The sequence below is a fragment of the Quercus suber genome, unplaced genomic scaffold (assembly GCF_002906115.3).
Source record: "Quercus suber isolate HL8 unplaced genomic scaffold, Cork oak 2.0 scaffold_63, whole genome shotgun sequence".
Lineage (NCBI taxonomy): Eukaryota > Viridiplantae > Streptophyta > Magnoliopsida > Fagales > Fagaceae > Quercus > Quercus suber.
The window spans coordinates 1,475,272-1,496,078 of NW_027069528.1; the positions used below are offsets into that span (position 1 = coordinate 1,475,272).

At 32.6% G+C, this 20,807-nt stretch overlaps 2 protein-coding genes across 2 annotated transcripts in view; both read right to left on the reverse strand.

Annotated features, from left to right (window-relative positions):
- Nucleotides 1-7,626: 7,626 nt before the first annotated feature.
- On the reverse strand, nucleotides 7,627-18,031 carry LOC111989445 (cyclic nucleotide-gated ion channel 1; the record flags this gene model as incomplete). Its single annotated transcript, XM_065772753.1, is given in 4 exon segments — nucleotides 7,627-8,517; nucleotides 9,754-10,002; nucleotides 10,604-10,715; nucleotides 17,840-18,031. Coding segments are annotated over 4 exon segments (1,144 nt in total), but the record flags the coding sequence as incomplete, so codon positions are not given.
- A 1,606-nt stretch (nucleotides 18,032-19,637) lies between these two features.
- The window catches only part of LOC112040785 (cyclic nucleotide-gated ion channel 1), a 9,126-nt gene continuing 7,956 nt past the window's right edge, over nucleotides 19,638-20,807 (reverse strand). Inside the window, exon 7 of the mRNA XM_065772773.1 lies at nucleotides 19,638-20,135. Within this exon, the coding sequence (XP_065628845.1) occupies nucleotides 19,638-20,135 (498 nt within the window). The remainder of the gene's footprint in view (nucleotides 20,136-20,807) is intronic.

A 20,807-nucleotide genomic window follows, 5' to 3' on the forward strand; every position in this document is an offset into this window, starting at 1 on the left:
GTTGTCCAATAAACTTAAATGTCGCTTAAGCCCAATTTATGATCATGCCCACCAACTTGGGCTAACAATCAAGCCCACATCCAAACCCTAATCAAAGCCTAGATGCTCATCCAACCCAAACTCATAGAATTAATCTAAGCCTAAATCCCAAGCAAATAGAAATAATCCAAAACCGTTGATGCTCATCCAAAATTGCCTTTGGGTGTAACCAAACTTTGTAAAAGAATTTGTTCCGTGCCCCAAATCTCAAGTTCCTCCAAATTCAGCTGCTTGTTCATCATAAGCCGAAACAATAAGAAAAATTATGGTGGCGTATTCAAACATCATTGTACTCTTGCTTGATCCAGTGCCCACACGTTCCCGGCAAAAGGGTATTCCCAATCCCACAGTTTATGACAAATTCACACAATTAATGAAGTCTTACCTTGAATCGAGTGAGATATTATGAAAATACATATATTTCTCAATTTACAATTTATTTCATGTTGAGGTATGTAATGTAATTTCCCGGGAAGACATTTCAACTTATTATTGGAAAATGTGTTGTACATTTCATATGTTTTGAAGATAAAATCACTTTAATATTATTATATGTGTGTTTCTTTAATTAACAGAGTGATTGTCTATTTTCTTTTCAATATAGCGTGATATTATTTTTTGTGGGATTATAGATCCCACTACAAAAAAAGGGGCTATCTCAGTGTTTTCAAAACCGTTGGGATAGCCCCAGAAAGCATTGGGATAGAGTCAAAATTCCTATCTCGACGTTTTTTTTTCCTAGCGCTTTAAACCGCTGGTTTTTGAATGTCAGGATAGGGTCGCCGAACCTATACCAGCGCTTTTCAAAAGCGCTGGGATAGGTCCCGGAGCTTTCAGACTCTGTTCTAGCGTTTTTACTTGTGTCGAGACAGCTTTTATGAAAATGTAAATATAACCTATACCAGCGCTTTTGAATGCGCTGGAATAGGCACTACCTATGCCAGTGTTTTAAAAGTGCTGGTATAGGTCATGAATGAATAAAATTTAAAAGACCTATACCAACACTTTTGAAAGCGCTGGGATGGGTCATTTAAAAAAAAAAAAAATTTCCAAACCCTATTCCAGCAGTTTTCAAAGTGCCAGGATAGGTCTTTTTTTTTTTTTTTTTTTTAATTTTAATTTTTTTAGCACTTGTAATGTACCTACAATACATATTTTCCAATACCTATTTTATAGCAACTGTAATGAACCACAATTCATATTTTCCAATAGCAAATACAATACCACATTAAACCAAGAAACTAAATATATTTAATTACACCATATCAATAATGACATCCCAAATGTCTAGAATGTTATATATACACAAAATAATAAATCCAAGTGCCTAGAATGTTATGAGGAGCACCTACACTACGATTTCACCATTGCATATATAGAACAAACAACACTCACAATATAAAATACACCACCTTTTCTCTCCATGCAAGCCATCCACTTGCTCCAAAACAACAACCCATCACAGCAGTAATGTAAACACATTATTTTACAATTTAAGGGAATTAAGAAGCAGATCTTACTCACCCTTTAGCAATCCCAGTGTTTGCCCATAGAAAGAAGAAGGTAAACTTCAAACAAGCTGCCACTCCTGCAAAAGCTAACTAACCATTACTTACTACTATGATAACTTAAATGACGTAAATTAGGTCAATTCTTGTCCAAAACCATGTAACAAGTGAACCACGGTATAGGCTTGTTTTAGTTTTGATATACGATTGAAAATTAGCCTTGAAACTATTGGTAGTCGTATTTGATGCCATGATGTCGGGACTCCCTACACAGAAGGAAAACTTTGTTGGCTACTACTATAATCCTTAGCTATAGTTATGACTTTCTTCAATTGCATGATATTCCCATACAATTTTAAGTTTGTTTGTTTGTTGGAATTAAAGTAAAAAGAAAATCTATTTTTTTTTATGGTTATATGTGTGTCTATATAGCATAAATAGTAATCTATGTCCCTCCTTAAATTTTTTGTATTCCTATGTAAGATGATTCCTAGTCTTCATGAACAAGCTTATTTATAGAGTAATGACATTTTGATTAGTAATAGCTTTACTTAAGTAATCACAAAGCGTAACAAAAAATTACAATAGCAATAAATGATAATAAACCAAAACACAAAACTCAAACAATATGATCCATAAAAACAAAGAACTACACTCATTGTTTAAAATGTAAAATGTGCACTCCCAAAAGTTCACTTAACTCAATGGCACGTCTAGTTTCAGAGACGCTACCTCCTATTCAAATCAAATAATAGTATTGTTCATTTTATTGCTGTATTGTATACATTATTCTTGAGAGGTAAAGACAATAACCAATAATATAGCATTTTCTTGCACAAAAATCATGTTAATAATTATGGAGCACAATGTTTTAGGCATATCTATTTTTGGTCTCAAATGATTCAAAGAAATATCAATAGAAGAATGGACTAAAGAGATTTTTACAATAAAAAAGAAACAGGCCTCAAATGTTCTAAGGTTCAATATATGGCATTGCATGTTTGTCAATATCAAACTCACAAACCATAACTAATAACCCCATAATCACATATATCTTTACAATAAGCCCATCATCCTCTTAGTAGCTCCTAAAATTTCTATTGATGAACCACAAACTGAATCACTTAAACGACTTACCATTTGTTAAGAACAGAAAGGGTACCTTCAAAGCACCTGCAGCAGAAATCAACCGAGTCAGATACAACAACAGAATAAAAAGAAACATTATTCATTAAGATTGGCAACCATAATAGCATAATTACCATTCCCAAAACCAGAAACTAAAACATTCTTTGTACAGCCATCCTTCCTTACTCTTTCACAGTTCTCATTTCACAACAATTTCAGCCCAATTAAGATGAATTTCCCAAATTTTCCCCAAAAAAAAAACACACACACACACACACACACAACCCTAAACATGTGTCATGAATTCTATTTTCCCCTCCTTTTCTACTCAATTTTCCCAGAAACCAAATCAACAACCCACCACAGCAAAAATTTTGACATATAATTATAGACTAGTAGGGTATTATAAAGTAGATTTTACTCATCTTTTAGCAATTCATTGGTTTGCTCCCAGAAAGAGGAACTCAAACTTACAGAAAGCTACTAATGTTGCAAAATCTAAATCTAAATTTTAGACTAATAAGATAACTTAAAAGACGTAAATTAGGTGACTTCACGTCCAAAATCATGTAAAAAGAGAAGAAACTACTAAACTAAGTACATTGAAAGAACAAACTATAAACTAAAATAGGGAGAGGTGTGCAAAGATATGCAAACCAAAAGATAAGCTCCAATATTTTCTAGTTTGCATTTGTTCCAAAGTAAACTTGAGCTATTTAATAATTTAGTCATTCGTAGTCAGAGAATGAGAGGTTAACTTACTAGTTGCTACCTTGCTTTGCTCCACAGGAGATGCCAAAGATATTGCAGTAGCCACCAAATGTTTAATGTAGCAATTTAACAAATCCAACAGTTAGAATTGAGTTGTTTTTTATTTTAATAAAAAACACAATGACAAAGTAAAATAAAATTATCAACTAAATTGAGTGGAAAGATTAATTCATAGAAGCATTGTTAAAGGTGCTTGCTTGATTCATGTTTGAAATATTGATAAATTAGACGTGCCATAGTAGACTTGTAGTTCTAGTTGTAGTTGTAGCTCTCTCTCTCTCTCTCTCTCTCTCTCTCTCTCTCTCTCCTAGGATATATATTGATAGATGATGGTTCTAAAATCTTGCACTCTCTTACACTATGCAAGTATTTTTACTAACAAAAAAAGAAAAAAAATAAAAAAAAAAAGGACTGCAAGAATTCAAGAGCAAAACTCACTCATCAATTCAAAAGGAATAAAAATGGTAGAAATAATTGCATTGTCAAATTGCAAAGGCATGTTACATATTAAATTTATTTCTTTATACATTATTGTCATTCAGGTCAATTCAAATTGTTATTTGAAACCAGCTGTTTGCAAATGTTAGCTATATTTTTAGGTTATTATCCCAGCTTACTAAATAACAAAAATAGGCATAACATCACTTGAGCAAATAGGGTTCACAGGTATGGTTATTATCCCAGCTTACTAAAAAATCCCAAATTGACATGGCATAACATCACTTGAGCAATAGTAAAGGTTGCTATTATTTAAACCCATAAAATCAAACTCACAAGGGCTTCCTACCACACTAAACCACAAAAATTTCTATATTTTATTAAAATGGCTCCACCAATTTATATTGGAATATGCACGTGATTTTCTTAAGGAGTTTCATTAAGTCTTGATCAACTAAACAAGAAATGTGTCCATCTTTTATTTGTGAATAAAATCAATTGCTATTAAAGCCTTATGGTATACCCCCAAGTCTTGGGGATGTTCAGGGCTCCCAAGTTCGAGTAGCAACCCAAAGGGGAATGGGGTAAATTTCAACCAAAAAAAAAAGTTCCATGTTGTAGTCCATGTCTTAATCGCTTTCTCTGTGTGGGAGATTATTGGATCCCATCAAAGCCACATGTCAACCCAAATATATATATATATATATATATTTTTTTTTACATGGCATTAACATACTTTGCCTCATGTTTATATTCTAAAGTTTTTTTCCCAATTGCTGACATCACCTAAGTGACATCATCCAGATAACCTAACAAATCCATTGTTTCTCTTATAAATGAAAATGAGCCACATAAAATTCAATAATTAATCATTTAACAATTGTGAAATTGTAAAAATAAAAAAATAAAATAAAAATAAAAGTATTGTGTATATAGCATTGCCGAAAATCTCGAGAGAACAAATCCCAAGGAAAATCCTATAAAATTAAAAAAGACTTTGATCCTGCCGTTCTTATCTTCCTAAAATCCTAGTTCTCCTCGTAAATAATCACCATCGTCTTTTACCACAAAATAGAAAAATCACCATCAGAAATAGCCACTACCCAGCAATTACAACAACTACAACATCAACGTCGCAACAACAACAGACCCACAGGTAACCCCTTAAATCCCTTCTACGTACATATCATCTCCATCACTGCATATATACATAGATTCCCGCAAAAAGCACACACCCACATACACAACTCACACATTGATTCACGCGCATAAACACAAAAGCTCACAACTACTTTAATCTATTCCCACACACGCATATACATTCCATAGTTCCATATACATTAGCATGCTTACACATGCCCATCAATGCAGATACTAGCACACTTAGATCACACTCAAATTAATCAGGCATGTCCATCATCATGGTTGCCCAACACAGGCCATCCATGATTGGTGCCATTCAAAAATCAGAGCCCAAAATCCTTCGACCTTTCTGCCATAGGTAAAATACATTAGCGCAGAGACAGAGAAGCCACAACCTAAACCTTGGGCCAAAAAAGTAGTTAGTCGAATAAACCCAAATCTCTTAAGTCCAATTCAGTAACCCCGAAAATCAAGCCCACATCTAAACCAAAAACAAAAGCCAGAAGCTTATCCAACCCAAACTAATAGATTTAATCCAAGCCCAAGCAAATAAAATAATCCAAACCCAAGCCCTTTTGAGACTCAAGCCCAACTCTAATGTAACCCAATTCAGACTAGGCCTATTTCTGGTGGGTTAATTCAATCAAAGCCTATAGGGCCATAGGCCCTCAAATAATCACAAAATTAGTAAAAACCAAAATAAAGAAAAAAGTAAACCAAATCAATTAAACATTAAACAAAAAGTCAACCAACATGCAATGCATGCAATCTATTCCAAAGATGCATGAGTATGATTAGAGAAATACATAAGAACGTGAGAAAAAAAATATTTATTTTAGAAATAAAATTCAATTCCTTTTCATTTTAAAGAATGACTGACAAGTGATAAGTAAATAAATGATTGACATCATGTGCAATACCCTAGATATTGCGCCTAATACAATTCCTGTGAATAGTTAAAATTGATAGTTGCAAAAAGTAACTTTCAATTTCAACCATTGATTCAAAAAAGTTAAGAGAAGTAAAAAGTGAAAGTTAAAAAGGTGAAAAGTGAAAAAAAAAAAAAAAGTGAGGAGAGATGGGTGAATTGCACTGGATTCTAATCCAGTAAACAGAATCATTATCCTTTGACCATTTTGTAAACCACAAATTCCACGTTCAGAATATATAGTTACTGTTGAGTCCTGTTCGGTCCATTAGGTCCCATTCGGTCCAATTCGTTTCATTTGGTTCTATTTGGTCTATTGGGCTCATTTTAGTCCTATTCAGTCCATTTTGTTCCATTCTATGCAGATTGGTCTATTTCAGTCCATTCGGTCCTGTTAGGTCAATTTCGGTCCCATTCAGTCCCGTAGGGTCTATTTGGGTCTATTCGCTCCATTTCGGTCTATGGTTTTTTTCGGAGTCCTAGCCAACAAAAAAAAAACAACCCAACCAGGTCCTGCCACGTCATCCCAAAAAACAAAGTAGAAGGTCAAAATCATCATTTTAAGTCACCCCGAAACCTCGTTCTCACCACAAACACACAAACAAACCAAAAAAAATTCAACTCCAAAACCCTTATCAAAGATGTGTGAAAATGCGAAGACAAAAAGTCTTCTTGATAGAGAGCTCATCCGAGCCCAAACTCATAGAATTAATCCAAGCCTAAGCAAATAGAAATAATTCAAATCTAAGCCCATTTTAGATTCAAACGCAACTCTAATGCAATTGAGGACAGACTAGGCCTATATCGGCGGGTTTATTCAATCAAAGTCCATAGGCCCTCAAATATCACAAAATTAATTATTCGAAATAATGAAAAAAGTAAACCAAATTAATTAAACATCAAACAAATACTAAACCAAATCAAGAACACGCATCGCAATCTAATCCTAAGATGCATGAGCATGAATGATTAAAAGGTATGGAGAATGCATATGCATGTGAGAAGGCAAATATTGAAAGCGCATGTTGAAATTTTTTGCAAATCAAATGATGTATGAAGATGTTATGTCATGTGATAAACTCATAATTAAGACATATCTACACTATTATCACTAATCTATTCACATGGATCTATAAATAAGCAAAATGTGTTCAACAAAGCATATTCCATATATATGACTAGATCTACTATATTAATGCTTGAAATCATGTTTTGATGTGAGATATGATGATGACACAAATAACATGGAAAAACAACCACTGATGGTGGCAGTCTAATAGTCTTTTTTTTTTTTTTTTTAAATGAATAGTCTAGTAGTCATTGGACTTACTTCCAAGTGGTTTGGAAAATAGAAGTCCAAGAAATTAATTTCTTTATTAAATTTCATAAAATACTAGGGTGAAAAAACCAAACAAAAATAATTACAATATTCTTATGCATGTGTGCCTACGGCAAAACCATTTTTAGACCAATCAAAATTGTTCTTTGATAATGTCTAGGTCAATGCCATATTTTGAACTAAAAAAAAAAAATGCATTTTTCCCCTTAGTTCAATAACTTTATGTGATGAGAGTTTTAATGTCAAGATCAGTTATGGAATTTTCTACTTATGTGAAATTTTCTACTTATGTGATGAGTATCCACACTCCACAGCTCTTTTGTTTCACCTCATAAAAAAAATGAAGATTAAATAATAAAAAACCTCTACAATATTCAAATTTCAAAACAATTAAAACAAATACTTTGCCCCATACCCGGGTTATTGCCTAGGGTGTTTATTATTCTACATCATAATTGTCATTAAGAATCCAAACTCGCAGCTATTTAAGAAAAAAAAAAAAATACAACAATAATAACAACTGGCATTTGGCAACTCTGTCCCTACTCATCAGAAACCAGGTGTATAGATGTTTCTGCACAAAATGATACAATCGAAGAGCTGCAAAACAAACTAGCTTTTTAACAACAATATCAGGCACTGCTGGATTTTGAAGTATTCTTAAAGAAGCTGAAAGAGCAAGTGTTTTTAAAGCAGCTGAAAGAGCTTGATAGGCAGTTTTTGTTCCCCAAAACCAACTGATTAGACTTCTCATTCTTCTTTTCAAGGTGGTGGCGTCGCCATGCTGCTTGAATAGAAGAAACCTCTTTGTTTTTCCACTTGGAAACTAAAGTCCTCAAGTCGTTGGCCATTAATGCAAAGCCTTCAACTTTTGTATGGGTTTTGGCAGTTTCAGTAGAGATTGGGAGTTCTGAAAGGTTGGGTACAAGAAAGCCTTCAAACTCCCCATCTACAAGTTCTTTTTCGTTTTCTTTGCTAAATCCCCAATCTAGAAGTTTTTGTCCAAAGAAATTACCTTTCTCAATACACTGAGCCTTTGAGGTGACAATTCCCTCACCATCACTGGTTGTGATGAAGTTCCAAACAATGCCTTGCGTGATGAAAAGCATTGCATCAAGTGGTTCTCCCTCCCGAACAATATAGTTCTGCTCATTGTAGTACACCGGCTTGAGATGGTCGCAGATCAATTGCGATAGTTGTTCATTTTTTTCAAGCAAAGGAACCTAGCTCACAAACAATGGAGAAAAATAATAAGAAAACGACCAATATAAAATGATCAAAGTCAAGAACTAAAACATACAACATGTACCGGGGCCACTTTTATCATATTGTTTGGTATACTTTCTTTTCAGCTTATTTGTTAAATTGATTTATGTTTATTTTTTTTAACGGTTTACTTCATTTTTTTAAGTATAAAAAAATAATTGTACTTTTATTCAATTTATTGTTGAAGCAAAATAAATCAAAGAAAATAACAATCATACGAACAATTCAGCATGCTTGATCAAAATTTTAAAATGAATCTTTCTTTATGTTTATATTGAACTTTTGTTAATTGTCATTGACATAAAATTACTAATGTTGGATATACATGCTTGAGTGAAATCTCACGTGGAACAGTAATGATATGAATAATGGTTGATAACTTAATATAACATAACTGGGTTTAAGCTCATGGGCTTAAACTTTTGGGTTAAGTGGTATCCTTATAACTTATATTAACCCCTCAATTGGAGTCTCCCTAATATGTTATTTCCCCAACAATTAAGTATACATTTTAAAAGTTTACCATCTTTTTTGAGTGGAGTTTGTGGTGTGCCTTTGTGTTAAAATCACATCCCCTCTTAAGAGTGTGTTGTGTGTGTGTTTATTTCTCCAAAATATATATATATATATATACAAACGCGTGTGCGAGCACACATGATATTCTAAAAACTTAATTAATTGGTTTTTTGATAATATCTAATGAAATTATTAAGATATATAACATAAGTGTGCTACTAAATTGAAATATGATAAAAGAAATAATATAATTTATAAAAAATTCTTTTAATTAACCTAAATTTTTCATTCAAATGTGTAATATACCGGTAGCATACGGTCTACTTACATATTGTCCTTCCCCTTTTTTATGCTAAATCTCTAAATGATTTTTGAGACTTCAAAACAAATGAAATATATAGGTCCCATTTAATACTGTTGTTTAAACAACAGCTTTTAATGTTTAAACAACATTACACATATTTTCACACACTTTTTCATCCGCACGTATTTACAAAAAATACAAAGAACATTATTAGAAATCTCTTATCAAATGGCCCATACTTATACAGTACCCCACATATATATATATATATATATATTTCATTCTATATATCACTAACTACCATTATATTACTCCAATCGAATCTTTTTTTGAATTGTTAAAAAAAAGAAAGTCAAAGAAGAAAAAGACTTACTTTCCTTAGAAGGGGCTTACAAAGATGGTCCTTTATCTTCTTTCTAAGTTCCCAGTGAAGATGAGGAAGCGGCTTCTCTACATCAACATCTTTCTTTTGTTCCAGTATTTGTGTTATGTCGGACATGATCTCCTTCTTTATATCAAGTGGAAGTTCGTTCCTATGGATCCACAAGTCTACATCTCGTTCTTTAAATTTCACACTTTGTATAATATCCTCCGATCTTTGAGTTGCCAATTGCATGTATGTCTATTACATAACAAGTTCAGTTTGTGAGATACTACTGAAATTATTACTTGTCTTTAAAAATTTAAGTTAATAGAAAATGATGAATTTTATAATTAGAGCATTAATATTCTAACACCTAACAATATGTATGACAATCATAAAAGAACAGTTTTGTGCCCCCATACCATCTCATGCATTAAGCTGCAAAGTTTAACCTTAAAACAGATTTTGAGCACACAATCTGACAAGATTATTTGTTAAATGAAAGTTTCTTGGCCTTCCAATAAAATTATTATGCCAATATACACAGTCAAGAAAAAACTATATGCAAGATAAGGAGGGCCAATAATACTTACAGGAAAAATCCATAAATCAACAAACAAAACAAAAAAGTAGTTGTTAAAGATGATGATGAGTGTGAATACTATATTGCACCAATTGCAGCTTCATAATAATATAGGCATAAATAGAAGTAGAAGCTGATATTTGGTAAAGAAAATCATCAAAGCTTGACTTCAGATAAGTTGTTCCAGACCCAGTACTTAACAAGTGAATGCTATAATTACGTAAATAAGGGCACGAAGCTTGGGGGAGGGGAGAGGGGGGGATATTGAGCGCCAACCTGCAAATTTCCAATGAAATACAAAAACAGTAGCAAGCCACAGATCGAAATCAAAACTGCGAAGAGAGTTTCCCAGATATAGGTACTTGTTTGAAGGTTTTGACCAACAGAACTGCAAAAATTGGAGCAACTATAATGTATGCGATGGTAATAACAGAAACTTTTTATATAATATGGTCAAAGAAAAAAAATTAATCTAAAAAAATTATCAAGTGTTAAAAGAAAAGGTTAACACTAGATCAGTTGTACATGGGACTCTTTAAGATAAGAAAACAGAAGCCAAGATCACAAGCCTAAAAAAAGGGGACAATAAAGAAAGACTATCATTTAAAAAGTGAGCTTTTACCAAAGTTTATGTCTGAGGTGCAATTTGAATTTAAATTATATATATTATGTGGGTTTATATATCACAGAACTTTTTTTCCATGCATTATAATGCACATGAATAACACACACAAGAAAATTATATATATAAAGTAGTAGTGTTTTTCTATTACAACCATTTAAATATTACAAGAAAAAGTATCATTCATTTTGTAATGAATAAGCACATGCATTGTAAATTCTTTCAAGACCAAGTTAATTATCATTTAGTTCAATAGGGATTTGGCAAGGAAAGTTTGTGCGACATAGTCACATTGATGTTTGGAAATTAGTGCCTCACTGCTTGATTTGGTGCATTTGGCGTGAAAGGAATGCTAGAAGATTTGAGGGTTGCGAACGCTCTTTGCTGGAGATTAAGTCTTTTTTCTTACACACTCTCTTTGAATGGAGTGTGGTTTTTTCTCATTTTTCTTGTTCTTCCTTTTCTATTTTTCTTGACCGTTGTTCTTTTTCTTGATTTGTGCCCCCATAGTACATCCCCAATGTACTCGACTTGGCAATCTTTTTATTATTAATAATATTCTTACGTTATTTATCAAAAAAAAAAAAAAGTTCAATAGGGATAATTGCAACTTCAAAATGAACTTCACCGTAAAGCAACGATTATCTTGTAGTTTTATGATCTTTGTGCTTTTTCAGACATAGTGCATGGAACTCAATTGATAAGCTTTATATATATAGGTCAGAAGCTAACCATGGCCTCCCAGACATAATTTTCTGCTCTGCCATTGGAAATATATGGTTAAATCTTGTTACACACTCACTGTTGCGCATACTTCTTCAAAGTCAAGTTTTCAAAATACGAGGCATGTGTATGGAGTGCATGCAATAGTGAGTGTATCATAATCACTACTCGAAATATATATAGGCAATGCAAATAAGTGTGCAGTGAACATTGCATGAATTTTTTTTTTTTTTTTTTTTTTTTGTGTGTGTGTGTGTGTGTGCACGCATGAATTCATGCTTTATTATAATGTTTTTTGTGCGACTTTTTTTAAGCTTTTCATTTGGCTTCATATACATCACATCATTTGATCTTTTTGAAATAATACATTTCATTGAGAGATTGATGCCAAAAATTTTTGATATTTCAATTGATGAGTTAGCCTTTGGCTTTTTGGGCAACATACATTTTATTTTTGATCGCTTTCCCTTTTTCCTAGTTAAATACTAGTATGTGCAACATGCTTTTACAGTTCAATATCTCTTTTCATTTGAAGATTTACATTTGGTGAGCTTCTTAAGTAAAAGCAATAAATAAAATAGTGGGAAGATATATAGGCAAGTCTATGTATGTCTCAAGATTAACAAAATCATTCACTAACCTCATAGATGCACAAAGCCATTAGTACAAAGTTACAAGGCAAAACATGTTTTGAGACAATATTCAACAATGTCGATCAAACTTTTTGGATTTTCTACTTTTTATGTGTTTTTTGGATTTTTGACACAAAACCAAGAAAAGATTGATCAAAACAACAAAGTAAAAACATTTAAAAAGAAACAAATAAACAAACAAACAATTTTCAACACAAACAAGCAAAAAGCACACCACCAATCTAGTCACAAAGCATAGGAAGAATTGATGCATGGACATGTTGTAATGCTTATGCATGAGTACCTCTCTTCACCACCACGTCACGTGCGTTTAGGGTGATATCCCTATAGGATTGGGTATGAGAGTTAGGACTTTCAAACCTTCTAGTGAAGCTTTCCAAGCAGGTGGTGAATGCACCAATCATCTTCATCACGTCCATCACACCGGAATCACCATTTCAACCTCTTGATGACTCAAAAGCCCAAGTCCTCTTGTCATTTCTTGGTCTCTTGACCTTTAATCAGTTGCATTCTTCAATGCTCTAAACTTATAACAATTTGGTTTGGTGTGTCCTTGAAGTCCACAATGATGACAAAAATGGTTCGTTCTCAAACCCCTTTGTGATCTTGGAAGAGATTTACCTCTAACTTCAGGTTTGATCACTAATTGGTTACGGGCCTTGTTCAATACCCTTTGGTCAACCATGTTCTTCCTTTTTGCATCCCCTACTTTCTTAGGTGTAGAGGCAGCCACTACAGGTTCTTTGGCTTGCACAAACTTCATTTCTTTAGTGATTTTGACAGCTAAACTACTTTCTCCAGTATATCCCAACCCGGATTTGTCTGAGAATTGTTTTTGAGAGGAAATGACATCATCTAATTTCTTGGTAAAGACCTTCTCTACCTTGGCATTTGCTTGAACTACCTCAAGCTCAAGAAATTTTTATCTTTGAATAGGCTTCGGTCAGCTCTCCATTCAGCGTCTCTATCTCACACTTGGCCTCCTTATGTCGCGCTAGGAGACTTCTATAGTCCTTCTCTGCCTTTTTCATTTTTTTCACAGCTACCTTGGCTACACATTCATAGTCTCCTGATTTCTCAAGAAGTGAATTGAAGTTTTCTTGAAGGCCCCTGTACTATCATCTTCTTCACCATCCGATTCTTCTACAATTCCCATTGATTCCTCATCACTATGCTCCCCAAGCTCTTTTACAAGCAAATTCAAGTCCTCCGAATACTCAACATGAGCAATAGTCATAAAAGCGAAGTAATTCCCTTCTCCGTCACAGCTTTTCTCAGAATCAAAATTGGATGAATCCGAGTCACTAAGAGTTATGGCATACGCCTTGCCCTTCGATTTCAAATAGTTGGGACACTCTTTCTTGAAATGTCTATGTCCGTTGCACTCGAAGCAGGTGATTCCTTGTGTAGATTGGGATTTCTTCCCTTCTTTCCTTTTGAATTCCTTTTTCTTCTTCTTAGAACTTTGGAATTTCCCTTTACCACCAAATTTTCCATTGTTCTTGAATTTCAAGAACTTTCAGAAATTCTTCACCAAATATGCCACATCTTTATCGACAACTTCCTCATTTGATGAGTTGTGAGTTTCGACCCTTTCATCAATCGTCTTAAGAGCAAGAGATTTGCTCTTCCTTTATGTGGACAAAGACAATTCATAAGTCTGAAGTGAGCCAATTAGTTCTTGGACTTTGATATCATCAAGGTCCTTACTCTCTTCAATCACTGTCACCTTGGCATAAAAGCATTTTCTGGCGGTTTGCAAGCCACAAGCCACCTGTGAGATCCAGTTGCGAGTCCCTGCTTCACTGCACAATCTTGAGCAATTCTTCACACTCTCTCACACACTACCCTTACATGATTCCCACCTAAATACAGAGTTACTAAATGCTAAAATACAAGTAAATTTGGTACGGAATAAAGCCAACAGAATGGTTGATTAAATTCAACCTTACATGATGTGTCTTAGCTAATTTCTATAAAATTGTGATTTAATTTAGTTAGAGTTATAGTCTAATTTTTTTCATGAAAGCATGCAATATGGTATTTTTGTTGGGCAAATTCCACTAAAAAATTTTCTACACGTTATTAAGATGATCCCACTAATTTTTATTAGAATATGCACATGCTTTTTTTTTTTTTTTTTTTTTTTTTATAGAAAAAGAGTGATCATTTTATTATCAAAGACTGATAATATCAGTCATGAGTTGCACATGCTTTTCTTAATTAAGGAATTTCATTAATTTTCTCTTGGTCTTCCCTTTTTTTTTTTTTTTTTTTTTTTGCGAGTGTTCTATTGGTCATATTAATCAAGAAACATGTACAGATTTTATTTGTGGACAAAATCAATTGCAATTAAAGTTTCATATTGTAATTCAGCTAAAAAAAAGTTTCATATTGTAGGTCCATGTCTTAAATGCTTTGCCCATGGGGGATATAATTGGTTCCCATCAAAGCCACATGTCAACCTGAACGGTTTTAGACCCCTTAAAACAACCAGATTGGTTAGCCTAGATTAATTAGCTAAGTTGTTACTTAGTCAAATTGTGCAATTCTAGGTTAAAACAATCAAATAATCATATCAAAATAATAAAGCAGCGGAATAATAAAAGACACAATGATATGATCACCCAGGAAACCACACGGTAAAAACCTGGGGAGGATTTGACCTAGCTATCCTTAAGGTAAACCTGAATCCACTATGCGAAAGAATCGAAGTTCATACAGAAGGACTACAAGCTCCCCGCTTGACTTCCTAATGCTACCCACCAGTAGAACTTATTGACACGACCACGTGCAAGCTCCGAATCCATGGACTCCTTCTTTCTTGGATTCTTCAATCAGCTACAAGCACCCACACTTGATATTCTTTAAGTTTCAATGGTAGCAACCAAGTTGATCATCAAGATATTGATACTATCTCTAACTTGAAAACCCTAAACTTTGTGTAAAGGAAAGCTCCTCTAGATCTCACAAGAGATTTACACAAAACAGCAATGTATGAGCAACAACACAACTGGAGCAACACTAAAAACGTGGCTAGGGTTTTACCTTATATACCTCGGGCAAAAACATAAAACCCTAATCGTTTAATGAGTTAGGGCTGAGTTGGAAATTCTGCAGAAAACGCAATCTGGTCGATTTTCGATCGATCGAATTTATTCTTCGATCGATCGAGCCAGACCGAAATGCCCCAATGCATCTGCAGTCTCTCGATTCCAACTTTACAATAATTAAACAACTTTGAGCACACTATAACAAGACTAAACATATTGTTTTGATCATGATTTGCCAATATTACATATTAGAGTTCTAAATACATAAATTCCTAAACCTTTAAAACCTAACACAACCCTTTTTTTTTTTTTTCACGTGGCGTTAAAATCCTTTGCCTCATGTTTAAGTTCTATTTGCAATTGTTGACATCACCCAAGTGACATCATCCAGATGACCTAACTTATTTTTGTAAACTTCCAATTACTTTTCTTATAAATGGAAAAAAAAAATTTCGTAATTTTTTTTTCTTGTTAAATACTATCAAAGAGTATTATTATTGGTGGTGCTAAAAAGTTATATTGCTATTTTTAGTACTACCAATTTTAAAGAGTAAGCTGCAATGGTAAAGCTAAACTTAAAAATTTTAGCTCCACGACAGTCATCTATACCTATACACTGTAGTAAAAAAAAAAAAAAAAAAAAAAAAGAAGAAAGTTTTAAACTTGTAATAAGGGTAAATCATTTTACCTTACCTTTATATACATCTGAAACATCCCACCCCACTCATCCATCACTTCTCTTCTTGCAAATCTCCCACCCTCTCTTCAAACACAGGCCATGCATGATTGGGGCCATTGAAAAATCAAATCAAAGGAACCAAAACTGAAGCCCTGCCCTCTCCTACAGCTATGACCATATATAGGTAAATAGATGACTAGAGAGAGAGAGCAAGTTGCGAAGAAGGAGAGGCACGATAATATATATATATATATATATAATATAGTTAATATAAAATAGAAATTTTACTCTAACCCAATTTAAGTGTATATATATGTAAAGCTCATTCTTGAAGATTTGAACCTTGACCCCCTACCCCCTCTCTGAATCCCATAAGAACTTAATTTTGTATTTGTAGAGTGACTATTACAATAATGGTGTGTAATGATTGTATGAGTTTCAATATGAAGTACTTAGTAAAGTTTTATTATAATCTTAGAGCATTTTCAGAAAATTCATCAAATTTTTGTACTGTTTGGAGAATGAATAGTGATTTTTACATTTTATCTACCAACTTTTTCAAATATACTTTCTAGCAGATTCTCTATTTCTTCATTCATTATTTCTTCATTTATTAACAACTACACATCTTCCAACATTTTTTTATTCAACACCTAATTATTATAATAGAAAAAAATATTTGAAAAATGAACAGTAACCCATCAAATTTGATGAGCTACTGTTCATGAGCAAAAAAATATATATATATATATTAGAGTTTAGAGAATCTATTGGAAACCATTTTTTTTTTGTCTTATTCTCTATTATAGAGAATATTTTGTCTTTAGCTATACCATTGAAAATGCTCTGGGTTTGATCTTATTTATTAATGAATGAACGTGGGCCTTAAAGGGAAACCAACCCCCCTCCCCCAACAAAAGGGCTTTTATTTTATTTTATTTTATTTTCTTCTCCTTTGTTGTAAAAAATGGTGGTTAATTATAAATATGCTAAATATAACAATTCTTTTTGTCAATCTCGGAATAAACTTTGTTGAAGTTTAGAAGAATATTTAATTTTTATAGTACACATTGGATTATAAACTACTTAAATTGTATCTTAATTATATATATATATATATATAATTTTATTTGGCTCCTCTAAATACAAAGTCTTAACTCCACCACTGAATAAAGGGTTTTAAATAGATTATAAAATGGAACTAGAAACTAATCATGGTATTTCTACTTGCCATAGTATGTTCTTTTTTCTTTTCTTTTTTGTCCTCCTTAAAATTCGTCATTCACGTTTATAAATACGAAGAGATGAAAATTTGTTCGTCTTTGTAAGTATCTTAGTAGTAAATTTAATATTACCATCTCAAGTTCTCATGTGACTTTTCTTTCTATTTAGGCTTGCACATTTACCATGTGCATGGAGGCATTAAAATGCTGCTAACTAAAGAATAGGAAGCTCAAAACAATATTGTTTATAGTGCTAGAAAGTGTAAAAGCATTTGATTCATGTGTATTTTCCAACGTTATGGCCATAAATCTGTGCTGTAGTNTTTTTTTTTTTTTTTTTTTTTGTGTGTGTGTGTGTGTGTGCACGCATGAATTCATGCTTTATTATAATGTTTTTTGTGCGACTTTTTAACATTCTTTGTCGTGGAATCTAGAAATTTTTGAACACCTAATTATGCATTGAAACTCTTCGTGACAAGGAATGTTTGAATTTTCCAATAGCATGACATGTTTATTGATGACAAGTATTGATAAAAACTATCGTGGAGTATGTGCAAACCTCAAATTTCGCAGGCCCCACCAGAAACGGTATGCAAACTTTCTAGGAAAATCTTTGGATGCCACAGTACCAGATTGAAGAGCATCCAGGAATATTCCAAAATCAAACAGCGTTGTATTTGGTGGCTCTACAGGGCAATAATCATTTAAGAATGTATGATTTCTTAGACTATGCTGACATTTAAATGAACCTTATATATATATAATATAGTTAATATAAAATAGAAATTTTACTCTAACCCAATTTAAGTGTATATATATGTAAAGCTCATTCTTGAAGATTTGAACCTTGACCCCCTACCCCCTCTCTGAATCCCATAAGAACTTAATTTTGTATTTGTAGAGTGACTATTACAATAATGGTGTGTAATGATTGTATGAGTTTCAATATGAAGTACTTAGTAAAGTTTTATTATAATCTTAGAGCATTTTCAGAAAATTCATCAAATTTTTGTACTGTTTGGAGAATGAATAGTGATTTTTACATTTTATCTACCAACTTTTTCAAATATACTTTCTAGCAGATTCTCTATTTCTTCATTCATTATTTCTTCATTTATTAACAACTACACATCTTCCAACATTTTTTTATTCAACACCTAATTATTATAATAGAAAAAAATATTTGAAAAATGAACAGTAACCCATCAAATTTGATGAGCTACTGTTCATGAGCAAAAAAATATATATATATATATTAGAGTTTAGAGAATCTATTGGAAACCATTTTTTTTTTGTCTTATTCTCTATTATAGAGAATATTTTGTCTTTAGCTATACCATTGAAAATGCTCTGGGTTTGATCTTATTTATTAATGAATGAACGTGGGCCTTAAAGGGAAACCAACCCCCCTCCCCCAACAAAAGGGCTTTTATTTTATTTTATTTTATTTTCTTCTCCTTTGTTGTAAAAAATGGTGGTTAATTATAAATATGCTAAATATAACAATTCTTTTTGTCAATCTCGGAATAAACTTTGTTGAAGTTTAGAAGAATATTTAATTTTTATAGTACACATTGGATTATAAACTACTTAAATTGTATCTTAATTATATATATATATATATATAATTTTATTTGGCTCCTCTAAATACAAAGTCTTAACTCCACCACTGAATAAAGGGTTTTAAATAGATTATAAAATGGAACTAGAAACTAATCATGGTATTTCTACTTGCCATAGTATGTTCTTTTTTCTTTTCTTTTTTGTCCTCCTTAAAATTCGTCATTCACGTTTATAAATACGAAGAGATGAAAATTTGTTCGTCTTTGTAAGTATCTTAGTAGTAAATTTAATATTACCATCTCAAGTTCTCATGTGACTTTTCTTTCTATTTAGGCTTGCACATTTACCATGTGCATGGAGGCATTAAAATGCTGCTAACTAAAGAATAGGAAGCTCAAAACAATATTGTTTATAGTGCTAGAAAGTGTAAAAGCATTTGATTCATGTGTATTTTCCAACGTTATGGCCATAAATCTGTGCTGTAGTAGTTCAAATTGTGACTAGTTCTTTTTAATATATAGGTAAGTAACACCTTTAATTAGGTGATAAGTACTTGAAGAAGTGCATGAAGCATAAAAACAAAGCGTAATCTTTTGGTTCGACTACATTTTAAACTATTCTAGCCTTCATTCAATAATCTAAACAACTAGAAGTCAACATTGAATGGAAGATGCAGTTAAGAATTCCTTACACACAATGCATAAACTTAAACGAGCAGTTTAATTGCCTCTAGTGCCTGAACTTCGCAAGTTCCTAACAGGTATACCTGATCCAAACCCGATACAAAGTCATCCTTAGTTCTTGTCGCCCTTACGCGGCTGTGAAGAATTTTCAAGATTCTTATTTTCATAATACTGGCGCCAGGCTGCTTGTACCACATAAGCTGCGAAGGGTTCCGATTGCTCTTTGCCTACGTACATCCAGTTCTTAGTGATTATATTCTTCAAGTCTCCAGCCATTAAAGCAAAGGCTTCAATCTTTCCATGGGTTTTGACTGTTCTTGTAGAAACAGGGAGCTTAGATAGTTTGGACAATGAGGGGGTTTTCAACCCCAATTCAATTAGTTCTTCTCCAAAGAATTGATCTCTTTCAAGACTCTCAGCGAGTGAGAAGCCACTTGCTTCACCTTTACTGCTTGTATAGGTCCATGCAATGCCATCTTTAATGAAGAACGTCGCATCAATTGGGTCTCCCTCCCGAACAATGTAGCTGTGCTCATTGTAGTACACTGGCTTGAGACAGTCGCATATCATTAGCAACAGGTGTTCATCTATATTTTGAAGCATCGGCACCTATCTCAAAAAATAAAAACAATCTAGATGAATAATAGATTCCATACATAACTTTTTTTTTTTTTTTGAAATCAATTCTATATATAACTAATTAATCTATTTCTATATCTATATATATCGAAAACCTGAGACGTAGCATTTATTGTTATTATGCCCAGTTAAGCTACATCAGCATCCACATCATTATCTTATTTCTTTCCAATTTTTCTATAATTTTTTTTTAAATTTACTAATTTTTTAATATTCACATTTGTCTAACCTTTATCCCTTCCTTATCTTTTCATCTTCCAACTACCTCCACTTTAATATCACTCTTCATATTTCCTTCATCTTCCCTCATTTTGTCTCTTCTTAAAAAAAAAAAAAACTCTCTCTCTCTCTCTCTCTCTCTCTCTCTCTCTCTCTCTCTCTCAATTTTTTGGTTGATTTTTTTATTTTCTTGCATTCTGTTTTAAGTTGATAAATTTTTATATTCTTTAGAACTCTACTTTTGGTTAATGTGATTTAATTTTTTATTTTAAGTTGTTATTTTGTTTTTGTTCTCTTTGATTGTTGATATACTCTAATCAATTATTATTTTTTTAAATAATCCTAATACATTAATTTAGTACAATAACAACTTTCATATCCAACAATTATTAATGTGTTTTAATTTTAATCTTCTATCACGAA